We start from the raw sequence: 12869 nt of genomic DNA, 5'->3' as shown, positions 1-12869 counted from the left end.
TAACACCTGTACTTGTGAATGGTAAACGTATCACAACTGACACAGAGAAATGTCAAACATTTTGCAAATTCTTCGCATCACGCTTAGCACAACCAGTTATTCCCCCCCCCCCCCCCCCCGCTTCCTTCAATTTCTCTCAGCTTGGAAATTATCTCGGGTGAGCCCGGTTGAAGAAAAGGGCGCACGGGATGATGTAGCCGACTACAGACCAATATCACTGTAGCCTTCTCGTCGAAAGTCTTGGAGAAAATTGTCTATAAACGTCTATATGAATATTGTATGGAAAATAGTCTACTTATCCAAGAAAATTCTGACTTTAAAACAAAATGACTCAACTGTATTACAAGTGACAAAAATTGTTCATTATATACACCAGAGTAATGACACAGGTTCAGATGTTTGCCTTGTATTTCTTGACGTAAGCAAGGCCTTTGACAAAGTGTGACATGAAGGTTTATTATTCGAAATAAAGCAATTAGGCATTATAGGACCAGTATAGTCTTGGATACAAAGCTATTTATGTGACCGCAAAACTAAAGTTTACTTAAATGGTGTAGACTCTGAACTTGAATATATTTATTCGGGAGTCTCTCAGGGCTCTGTGTTAGGACCGTTGTTATTTTTAATATTTGTTAATGATATAAATGTTAACATTGAATGTGATATTAATAATCTTCTAACGACACCTCCCTTGCTGAACAGATCTCAGATATGTCAATTTCAGCAAAGAAAATTAACCAAGATTTACAGCGATTAGACATATGAACGGATCAGTGAATTGTTACGTTTAACGCCCAGAGATCTGTGTCTCTAAAAATAATCCAGCTCTTACTAAGCTCTAATTTCAGAGTACTGAGGTGAAAAGCGTTCAGTCTCGTATTGCAACAGAATCGTAAATGGGACGACCACATTCGGGCGATAGTAACCAACTGTGGCAAGAAACTAAGCATAGTGACTCGCGTTAGCAGAAGACACGGGGAAGGAAATGTATGTCCACACTTTATAAAAGCATGGTTAGATCGACACTATAATATGTTGATGTCTTGTTCGATAACTGCTGTCAATACCTGTCTTAAAAAATTGAAGATGTACATCGTAAGGCGGCTATTTTGTGCACAGGAGGAAAACGTCGCACATCATACGAAACCCTTTTAACCGAATTTAATTGGGAATATCTGCCCTCACGCCGAAAATAACACAGGCTGCTCCTTTTTTTCTAAAAAAAGTCAATTATCTTTCTCCACCTTATCTTAGACAACTCTATCCTAAAAGAGTAATAAACGACAATACGCACAACTTAAGAAATAAAGACAACCTGCCCGTGTTCAAGTGTAGACTATATTCAGCTCGTCTTTCTTTCCCCAGACTATACTAAGGACTGGAATTCCATTCCCTTAGAAAGAAGAGACTCATCTTTACACAAATTTATAAACTGTCTTACCCCATTACATAAAACAATGTTATCGTCTCTGTATGACTATTTTAATAAATTTGCTTCAGTTTTGCACTGTAGGATGAGAATGGGGCTGAATGCTATTTGCGTTCACTTATTTAAAATAGGCCTATAACTTAATTGGCCATAATATCATAATATCCTACGTGTGGCTCTGAAAATGAAGATACTCAACACTTAAATTGTCCCGTATTTGCTGTTCAAAGGGAGCACAAGCTTAAATCATTCACAAATATCGTCTCTCCTGGTCTGCATCACTCTGTCTTTATTAAGCACTGTCCAAAATATACCACACCTATATTACTGACTGACTCAAATGGCTTGACTCTAGACGACAATTTAAAAATATTATTCACAATTACATATCATCTACCCATAGATTCGACACTGATAAAGGCAGCGTTATTCTGACTGCAATACCCATCTACCAAAGTCACTTATACCTATATCGCCTCTCCGGCCGTAAGTGGGAAGGTGCAGCAACCCGCGCATGATCCTGGGTTTCCCCGGGCTCTGCCCGGTGTCCTCCCGCCATAATGCTGGCGCCCGTCATATAAGTGAAGTATTCTTGAGTACGGCGTAAAACACCAATCAAGTAAATAAATAAATATACCTACATCGTATATTTCCGGTATCGTATTCTCATATCATACTGTTTTATCGTATTAATAAATTGGGGAATACCATGGAAACGTTGTACATATCCTTATGTAGATATTTTATATATTTTTGGAGACTTTTAAGTGGTTATTGGCTGTGGAGGATCCTCGATAAAGAAATACAGATTTAAATCAAACTATTGCTTGAGGTCGAGAGTTCGAATTTAGCCCACGCTGACTCGAGAGAAGGTTGTGCGAAATACCTTACCCCCATATGGAAGTGAAATATGTTTAAAGGTTCGGTTGGCCTACAAGGAGTTCACTGGTTATTCGCCTTACCCTAGGTCTCACCCGCGGCAACTGATCAGTCAATGGTCAAGGAGGTCACAGGTTCGAATCCAGCTTCCGGTGATTACAGGCCGAGACTTTGTGAGGAAGCCTTCAAAACACCTGACAAAGAATAGTGCTTTACTCCAGGCGCTCTGTTTTCCCATGAGCTACCCATGAACATGACTAAAAATTTTAAATGTTATGTAGTTTCACATAACTTTCACATAATGTTACTAACCGGGTTTTTAAGCTTGGAGAGTATTGTGATTCAGTTTAGTACACAGAAACTCAAATTAATGGGTTTAGCTGCTTGGCCTATTGCTTTAGTTGTTTCTTTCTCAGTTTGATGCGTATCTCAGTAAATTAACGAAGAAGAACGCAGAAATTTTACGTTGTACGTCGCTGTGTTTTGTTTGCACTGTTAACCAAGCCTTGCTACATCGAACTGTTTGTTTTGTGTTCGTGCGCAGTTAAATGTTTTACTCCCATATCTTCGTATTTATTGGCGTGGTGATACGGTTCATGACTTGTCTGGAACCCGACTATTTACTTGTCGTGTCCTGACATATAACGCCTTCCATTATTTACCCTTCTGAAATAGGATTATTCTCCTCAAAAGCAGTGCTGTTTCGCTTCCCTAGCCATGGCTTTATTTAATTTCATTCCCGGCAAAAATGGTGGGCTCGTGAACCGGATTTGACAAAGCGTGAGACTGACAGCGTGGAATTTGGTACAGCACGATGGTCACGCAGTGGAGACGTCAATAGTGGACCCGATACTAATAGAACGGACTTGAGTACTTAACAAGTGCCAGATCGTATTCCACAATCCCCAAGGCTGAAGTTCCCCGATCCAGACTAGGGCTACAAGCTCTTTGATATTGACTGGTTCGCTGAGCTGAATGTTGGGATGTCTGAACTAATTGACAGACCCAGACCAAATATTGTCCCAGGGATATTAGAACCCAGCCTGGAAATTTCCCTTTAACCACCTGCAATTAACGCGGACAGGAAAGGTATACACAGCAAGCGTACGGCAGACTAGAGCTGACACAGACAAGGCCCAAAGCAGCCATTCACCACGAAATCTGCGAGTTCAAATCCGACGTTTGACTTACTTCTGTTTTGTCAACGAAGAAACGGAACTCATTGAAATAAAGCTTACAAATGAGGATATAACATAATCACTCGACCGATCGTCACGTTCCATCAAATGTTTGCAGTTTTAACGGCACCCTGAAGGTGAATTTTATCAAAACAAATGCTCGGCATCTGAATGTCGCGGGCCACCCGTTGGCGCTGTACCGGCCCCAATTTCACACTACCGCGTTCGCGTTGGGAGGCGGTATATCCAGGGTCAATCCTGGGTCGGGTCACACCTAATACCTTAAAAGAGGAAGTTCTAGATTTGGCGTTCAGCGTGAAGGGGTGAGTGCAACGACTGGTTGACCCGTATCAGAATAATGGCTTGGGCGGGGCGACTTACTTGCCTGAAGCAACACTAAATAAAAGAGTGGTGGAATTCTATCCTGCATCAAGGAGGCACATTACACATTTATGCACTCTAAGAACTCCATCGTCGTCATATGACTGAAGAATTGTTAAGTATGACGTTAAACCCCAAACATGCACTCACTCACTCACTCACTCATCCACCGTTGGCGTTCTGCTGTTTCAGAAGTCGGCACTGCGATTATTGCTTCTAAACCAAATGCAAAGTGAACATTTCTCGACTGTGCTTTAACAAGAACTGTCCACATTAGCAGCGTGCAACTGTAGCTGCTGGGATACTTCAGACAAGATGTGGCAGGGCCGTTAAGATGGACTATGGATCCCCGAGGCCTGGTCCATTTGCACTCTCAACACAGTATTTTGAGTTATTCTAGACCTGTCCAGTAACGTCTACTATTTTAAGTAACATCACTGCATTTTTTTAAACCTAATTCTGCTTTAAGGACAAGATAGAACCGAGCTAAAACATACTTCAATCGAAGCAGGATACTCAAACTTTCTAAAACGTATAGAACAAAATGACAATACTGCACAAATGGCTGGTGTAAAATGAGGATGAGAGTCCTGATGAGGGTAGACGCGAGCATTCAGTGCCAAACACACCCGAAACACTGTGAACATAGTCAGGTATAGATTGAAGCAATCTCCAGTGCTATGACAAAAATTCACTTATATACAGAGCTGTTTCTTTAAGTCATATACTAATTTACACGGCTTTCTGTAATACACAGCGTCGAGTCAGAGTCTAGCCCAGTTAAACTTTGGGTGTGGCTCACTGGATCATTTTTTTCTCCAAACAGGTAGGTTGCTATCAGATTGGGCGGCCTAAGCGGTGACGTAGCCTGTACCCAATCACTCCATGAAGTCACATATGAGAGCAAAGAGCTACTGCAAAAGACATCATTTTGAGATCGTTTACAAAGATTTAGATACGTACGTAGATAAGGGCCATTTCACAATGCGTTGTGCGGCAGGTTTGTATCATTTACGTACAACCACAGACGTAAAATCAGTTGATTTACAAGCCCTGTAATATTCAACGACGGTAGGCCTATTACAAATTATGTTCCACAGAAGCATAGCGTCTGGGCACAAAAACCACATTCATCTCCCCAGTAGACCTTAGGCATACTTAGACACGCTGTTCAACTTATACAAATACACTTTTGTCGTTCATTTTAGCGTTTATTCAGCAGTTCCCAAAAAACAAATGTCAGAGTCAGTGCAAAATTCATTAGGGATGGTGAAGGTTTATGAGAAAGAGAAGACGGCATTTCACTGGATAACGTTCAAAGTTATTTAAATTTTATGATATCCTTTTTTTCACTGAATTTATTACAACTGAAAAATTGAAATTTTTCTCTTTCGTCTCTCGAGAATACAAGGGAAGATATTTCTGTTTTCTTTCATATAATACAACAAATTTTTTGAAGCCTGGTCAAGCCGAGGTGCTTTCTCTGACGTCCGCGATAACTAGGTCAGCACTTCTTTCATCTTAGAAGCCACCACGACAAAACTGAAGCATAAAATTCAGCGATGGTCGAATGTCTAGATCAGCCTCAGTGGTGCTTAGATTTCTCCCCATTTGTTTCAGAACGGAGCAGGAATCTAGTTGTACAACAATTCTGTTGTGACTTTGAAAATATTTAATAGGGGTCAAAATCACCAGCACAACACTCCAGAGGCTACGACCTGAACCAAGAACACCTCGGCCGTGCATGTGCAGTTCGGCTATTTAAATGGGTCACTCGGCTCCTTGTAAATGATATAGTAGGCCTAGTGCATCAACAGTTCAAGCAGTGGCAGAAACATTCTTCCGGTTCAGTTTCCGAGAAAACTATATTCATCACTATACACTCTCTGTGTTGTAAGACTTAGCCTCGGACAGCGGTGGCACAAGTTCATCATTTGCGTGTACGGTCCAAAGTGCGATGGTTTACGCTGCATTCTGGATCCAAGCATCCATGAATCTCGGGCCGCCATCTTTATAAGTTACACAAGTGTATTAAACAAACTCAGTTGAACACATTTCAAAAGTACCGATATCCAAGAACTAAATTTTCATTAGTGATTTTGAAGTGAAATGTTCTAACAATATCTTTTGTTCACACTTCGTCTATCCGGGAGGATCTCTGCGAAAGCTGATTCCTGTTTGTGAAAATGCGTGTTACGATTTTTCAATCTGCATGTGGGTCTGCATGCTCACATAAAGACTGATATTAAATAGATCCGTCACGAATGTAGACAAACACTTTTCTGTTTCTGTACATGTGTTTATGCTAACAGTACCTGATAAATTGCTGTCTCTAGTGTTCCAAAGCAATCAATCCGTACCTGGCAGCATTAAGGGATGTGAGTTATGGTTTCAGTCTACACGTTCTGCTCAGATAAGGGAAACTATTGCCAACAGCCCCTGGCACTTTTCTACCCACCCATAAACCCTTTCCTCCGTTTTGCAGCTATTAATAATTTAGTGAGAAGGTATGACTGAGAGCCGACATTGCCAGCAGAGATGACATTAAAGACAAGAGCGTAACGGACTCGTCTTCAGTTGACAAATGTCATCTGCTACTGATATATTTAGCTCGACCCCTATATAGTTATATGTCCTTATTGTCATTTGTCACCATTACTTATGCATATTGTGAATGAATCTTTAGGAAATATTTACTATTCCTCCACAAGTAACAAGTTTCCGCTGAACAGTAGCACTGTTTCCGCCCCAGCGCTTGATCATGACAAAACAGTGTATTCGTTTCAGCTAAGCGAAAACGATACGAAGGTAATGTATATCTCTTGAATTGATATATAAAGTTTCATTTAAATCTAGTATGTGTAAATAACCACACAAAATACATAATGTTACGGCACACAGTGAATTCCATCGGTACACCATGGTGGACATTGCGAACTACATTTGCACGGTGACGATAAAGCACATACATTGTCTATTACAAAAGCACTCACCTTGTCATCTAAATATTGATTAAATGGTCTAGAATTACTCATAAGGCTATGTTGTCAACACAACTGCTACACAAACACATTAAAACTATGCAAAGATACCAGGTCTTTTGAGTGCTTTGTCCACCAGCATTCCGGTTTGTGCTGGACTACAGTACACAGGGTAAACTCGGAGCAGTGACGACATTGTAATAGCTGGCAAACGGTCACACATATTATCGGCGAAATTTGGCCTCTTGTCAATTCACATCAGTTAGGGTTTCATTCTTACTGTTCAATTAAATGCTTATTTATATATTTGCTGTTTTACGCCGTACTCAAGAATATTTCGCTTAGACGGCGGCCAGCTCAATTAAATGATTACATAGTAGCTTATTTAACTCCCCCAAGCACCATGGCTTAGGCACAGTTAGGTAAAAAGAAGTGATGCAGTATGTTAGACGTAACTGGGAAGTTTAGAATTATTAAACATGCTGTGTTATCATCACATTTATCATACAAACAAATATAAACAATGCAAATAGATTGTGTACGTGCAAAAATTTTTATTCTGTTTTATCTATTCTTTAATATTAAAATAAGATAATTAACAGAGGTTTTATTCATAAACATTAGACTGTTGTTTTTGTACAAATACATGATTGGTGATACATGATTGATGATACATGATTGATGATACCTGATTGGTGGTACATGATTGGTGATACATGATTGATGATACATGATTGGTGGTATATGATTGGTGATACATGATTGATGATACATGATTGGTGGTATATGATTGGTGGTACATGATTGATGATGTATGATTGATGATACATGATTGGTGTTACATGATTGGTGATACATGATAGAGCTTTTGCCTTGTAGGACAATGCTATCCACACGTACATGTACACACTGCGCGTGTCATCATTTCCACTGTGAGATGTGAACAAATAATGGTATCAGTGACTGAAAACATTTCAGACCATTGACGGTCACTGCACATAGGGCATATCACTTGTTATTGTTATACGCCATTGCATCCATTTTCACATTTAAATTGGATATGTGCCCCCCACGTCAGCCAGGCGGCATTACTCAATTAGATGATATCAGAACAGCCAATATTGTCACTTCTTTCTACGCTACAGTGCAGACAAACAGTTAACGTATCCATCACGATGGCCGCACTCCATGTCTGCGTTTATCGACAACGCACATCTCAGATTTCCGCTAACAGGGTTAAATAGCTCACCGCAATTGTGATGGGTCAACCTAGAATTGAGACGAGGTTTCAGCAAGCGGAAGGAAAAACTCTGCTGTTATTACCGACCATGTTTATAGCCAATGCATACAAATACATTCGCTGGGGCCAAACGATGTTGTCTTGTTTTGTATGGACATCATATCCTTACTTTATTGTCAATCAGAACTAAGCCAGCAAACGACGCAGATATAAGCCAGCTAATACAACGAGCATGACCCCAATTAGTCTATGCAGAAACCACAGACCCAACCAATATGTCGTGTGGGTCACTCCAAAACAGCCAAGATTTAAAAAGATTTTTAAATAAAATACAATTTGACTCTAATCCCCCAAGAATTAACATAGTAACTGACTGTAATACACCAAAGTTAATTAATAAACAAAGTTATCAGCTATCCCATAAGATGAATTAACAAACCAAATAACCGATAACCCAACCTGAAAAATTTATAAAACAAATGATCAAGAGTACACCAAGACTATACTTAATAAATAGAATGACTAGTAATCCAAGACTAATTAATAAACCAAATGACCAAATAACTTTGCCAATTATAAGCAAAAGATGGGACTGCTGGGAAATTAGATACATCATGCAACAGCAAAAGCTTTCTATACGTAAGTAATTGGCTTCTGTGTGATGGCATTAAAGCCGAATACCAAAATATTCGGTAGAAAATATGTCTATCATTAAACCAAGGCTATCGCGTTTTTACGGAAGGTCATTGTTTCCATGCAAATCAGTAGAGCGTAAATATAAGTTAGCCTATAAACTTACTCAATACAACACGGGCTATTTTAATTTTTTCATTTTTTTTTTTACTTTTAGACTTCATGACTTTAAATAATGGTCTGCTGCTCCAACCTATTAGGCTTGGTAATAAAACACTCATAACATAGTCCATACTGTAATGATGTAATGATTTGTGCGTTGGTTTGAAGATTCTAAGCTGCATTGTTTTTGTGTTCTGTTCACTGCCGTGAAACCTATTGTAAATTCTGAATTACATTTACCACATCAACATGGTGGATATTTCCAGTGCCAATAGTAGACATATCTTCTGCAGGAACATTTCGCTGTATGAGACATTCGCTGTATGAGACATTCGCTGTATGAGACATTCGCTGTATGAGACATAATCAGCCACTTACTAAATAGAAAAAAATTAATCTGTGCGTTTTAACAGAAAGTCTGTTGTCTGAGTGATACTAGAATGCCTTCTAGAACACATATTCTATTAGCTTAACATCAAGATTCTATTACACGTATAGGATATTATGTTGAATATGATACACTAATAGGATGTTATGTTGAAAAAGACACAGTATTATTCTATTACACTAATAGGATATTGTGTTGAATATGACACAGTATTATGTGATAATAACGGAGTACATGCTAGCACCACTCAAATAAAGGACTTTTTGCAAAAATTAACAGATCAACTTTTTAAGAGTATACAGGCGAAAATGCTTGTGCTGTTACTGTATCAGGGTTTTCCAATAGATCCATCTTTTTTTCAACCATTTAATAAAACCCCCTGAAGACAAAAAGCAAATACTGTAAATAATAATCCCAATGCAGAAAAACGTTTGTATAATCAGCATGGTGACAGACTGTCACATTCAAATCCAAAAATACGACAACCTTACAACCTGTAGTTCCAACAGAAAAAAGTATACATTCACTGTATAATGGAATTTATAACATGTTATATCAAGATTATTACTTGGATTGTTATCCGCCTGGAGGATCTTTACAAAACACATCTTATCAGTCTTAACACACTCGCCCCGAATGGATAATACTGCCCCAGGGATTTGGAATCCAGCCATACTAACTGTACCCTTTAGCCATGAATCGATCTCCCGTCAGGTGATTGATGGACTACACCCGACCGAGCGGCAAATCCTCAACCCGTGGGTACATCGGAATAAGGTGTACAGATAAATATCGGCCACCGGATGTAGTCAGCTGTATATTAAACCTGTGGGTGCTGCGTATAACACAATATATAAGCCCAGGGGTTGGTATGTTTCTCTAAGTGGCCATATAGTCATCACCAGTGGCGGACGTAACGTTATCATAGCCTACGGAGAAAGCCCAAAGGACTCTTAATTAACTGACCACTACCACCCCCACCCCCAACACTACCACCCCCTCAACCTTATAGGTGTACTTTAATCCAAAATAGCAAAAAACGTATAAGACACTGCGTGGTATCCGCGCTTTAGAATAAATGAATAAGAGGTATCAAGTATAATAATGACTACATGTAAACGGGGGCTTTTGTTTTTTTGCTCATATATATATACCTGTACATTCCAACATGGCAGTACACGCCAAAACTGTCCATTGTTACCGATATTAAGAGTCAACATGACTGCAAATATGAACCATGTACGTAATTTTTGCAAGTCTCAGTACTTATCCTAGGATTTTCCCACCATGCGATAAGCGATTTTTGCAAGAAGTAAACAAATTGTACAATACGATTAGAGATGTACATGTACCACTTGTAAAATACAATACAAAACCTCGATTTTACCATATAACCTGGTTTGCGTAACTGACAGGAATTGGCACATTCCGTCTCAAGCTGATTCTGCTAATCTGAAATTGTTGCCTTTCATTTTGTATTGTCCTTTGTCATTATGACCAATTTTACAGTCATATGAACAAGGAGAGTCATTCGGTGTGCGCGCATTGTAAAAGAATATTTAATCACAACATTGCACTAGACAAATGTAGGAAATGTTAATTGATAAGTTATTTAGTAGCAGTAATTAAATCAACCAAGAGGCCACTATGAGCTCGATATGATAATGTTACACATAAGAGTAAAGATGCTCCGAAAGTTTCATTTCCCACCTAGGTTAATTCATGTAAAGGTGCCTGGCCTTCCCAGCCTTGCTTATATCGTGCTCACACTACTTAGTCTGTTCGGGTGAAATCAAATTCTGTTCAAAATTTGTACGACATCACACTAGTCGATGCAAGTCCCGAAAAACTTTTTGAAAGGTACTTCATGTTAAGCTGCCTGATGTATCTTGGGTTCTGGAAAGTATAGTGTGACCTCGGATCCAGGGCATTTCCCCCAGGCCTATGGACATTTCCCTCTAGGACATTCCCCCTATGGAGATTTCGCCTTATGGAGATTTCCCTTATGGACAATTCTCCCTATGGATATTTTCCACTGATAAGTGGTGACATTGTGTCAGAAAGGCTTTTACCTCGTCACTTGAGACAAATACCCTAGAGGAAAATGGCCTAAAAGGGTAAAGGGCAAAACGTCTACAAGGGAAAATGTCTATGGGAGGATGTCCATAGAGGGAAATTGTCCATAGGGGGATATGCCCACAGAGGCGTATGTTCTTAGGGGAATATGTTCATAGGGGGATGTGTCCATGGGGGGAATGTCCACTGGGGGGATGTCCATAGAGGGAAATTGTCCATAGGGGGATATGCCCACAGAGGCGTATGTTCTTAGGGGAATATGTTCATAGGGGGATGTGTCCAAAGGGGGAATGTCCACTGGGGGGATGTCCATAGAGGGAAATTGTCCATAGGGGGATATGCCCACAGAGGCGTATGTTCTTAGGGGAATATGTTCATAGGGGGATGTGTCCATAGGGGGAATGTCCACTGGGGGGATGTCCATAGGGGGATATGCCCACAGAGGCGTATGTTCTTAGGGGGAAATGTCCATAAGGGAATATGTTCACAGAAATGCCTATGGGGGATATGTTCACGAAGGGAAATGTCCATAAGGGGGTATATCCGCAGAGGGATTGTTCATAGGGGCAATGTCCATAGGAGGATGTCCATAAGGGGGAAATATCCATGGGGGATATGCCCAAAGGGAAATGTCCGCAGAGGGTACGTCCAAAGGGGAGTGCACAGGGGAGTGTTCATGAGGGGGAAATATCTATGGTGGGGTATGTCCGTTATGTAAAACTGTACAAAGAGGGAAATGCCCATGGGGTATATGTCCATGCGGAGAATAGGAGGGAGTGTCCGTCGGCCATTTGCGAGCTACATGTGTTCATTCGATTTATGCATGGATAACTAGCTGCACCCACACTAAAGTGCATATATTGGCCACTATTTACTGCTTGTACGTGCTTGTTGGTCTTCTGAACCTTCTATCTTACGTAGTGATAAACGCTGCTGCAGAATCGCTGCTTTTAAAGATGCGTTAGTATTTGATTGTGTGCAGTTGTATGCGTTTGTGTAGTTTCTAATTAACATCCTGTCTTGCGCAGTACAAGGCTGTGTCTTACAGATGTTTGCTACTTTTAAGTGTATATTAATTCTGACCTGCAGTCTATCGTATATGTGGATCTGTATAAACTTCCTTTCTTGTGCGGTCCATACTTTGCTTAACAATGATAAATGTCTGCTGCTTGAAATCATATACGCTTCACTTGTGTAGAAACCCATGACTGCGTGAATCGTCCGATGAGGGTGTTGGCGGGCTGTTGAGAGGAGGGGGGAGTGAATACAGTGGTCGGTGTTTCACGGAGAACTGAGTATGTGTAGCCTCATTTAGTTTCCCTTCATACTACGTTGGTATCTGATAAATTCCCATAGTTGCATACAGCTTTAGTTCAGTATCTCTTGATGGTTGGAGGAACACCTGTACATGATGACCCCGATATTGATTTATTAGGAGATATTGTCATGATTATGGCTCGTTTCTGGTGCACAACATCCATTTAACCAACCGTACTCCACGGCGCATGCATTGTTTTTTCAC

The 12869-nt window shown here is 40.1% G+C and overlaps 1 protein-coding gene across 1 annotated transcript; it reads right to left on the bottom strand.

The window, feature by feature from the left end:
- Positions 1–11420: 11420 nt before the first annotated feature.
- Positions 11421–11771, bottom strand: LOC135480443 (uncharacterized). Its single transcript, XM_064760277.1, has one exon. The coding sequence runs from the start codon at positions 11769–11771 to the stop codon at positions 11421–11423; it is 351 nt and encodes a 116-aa protein (XP_064616347.1).
- Positions 11772–12869: the final 1098 nt, after the last annotated feature.

This window comes from Liolophura sinensis, chromosome 13, assembly GCF_032854445.1.
Source record: "Liolophura sinensis isolate JHLJ2023 chromosome 13, CUHK_Ljap_v2, whole genome shotgun sequence".
In the NCBI taxonomy this organism is placed as follows: domain Eukaryota; kingdom Metazoa; phylum Mollusca; class Polyplacophora; order Chitonida; family Chitonidae; genus Liolophura; species Liolophura sinensis.
Note: the sequence above shows the minus strand (reverse complement) of the source record. Positions and strands in the feature narration are given on the sequence as shown.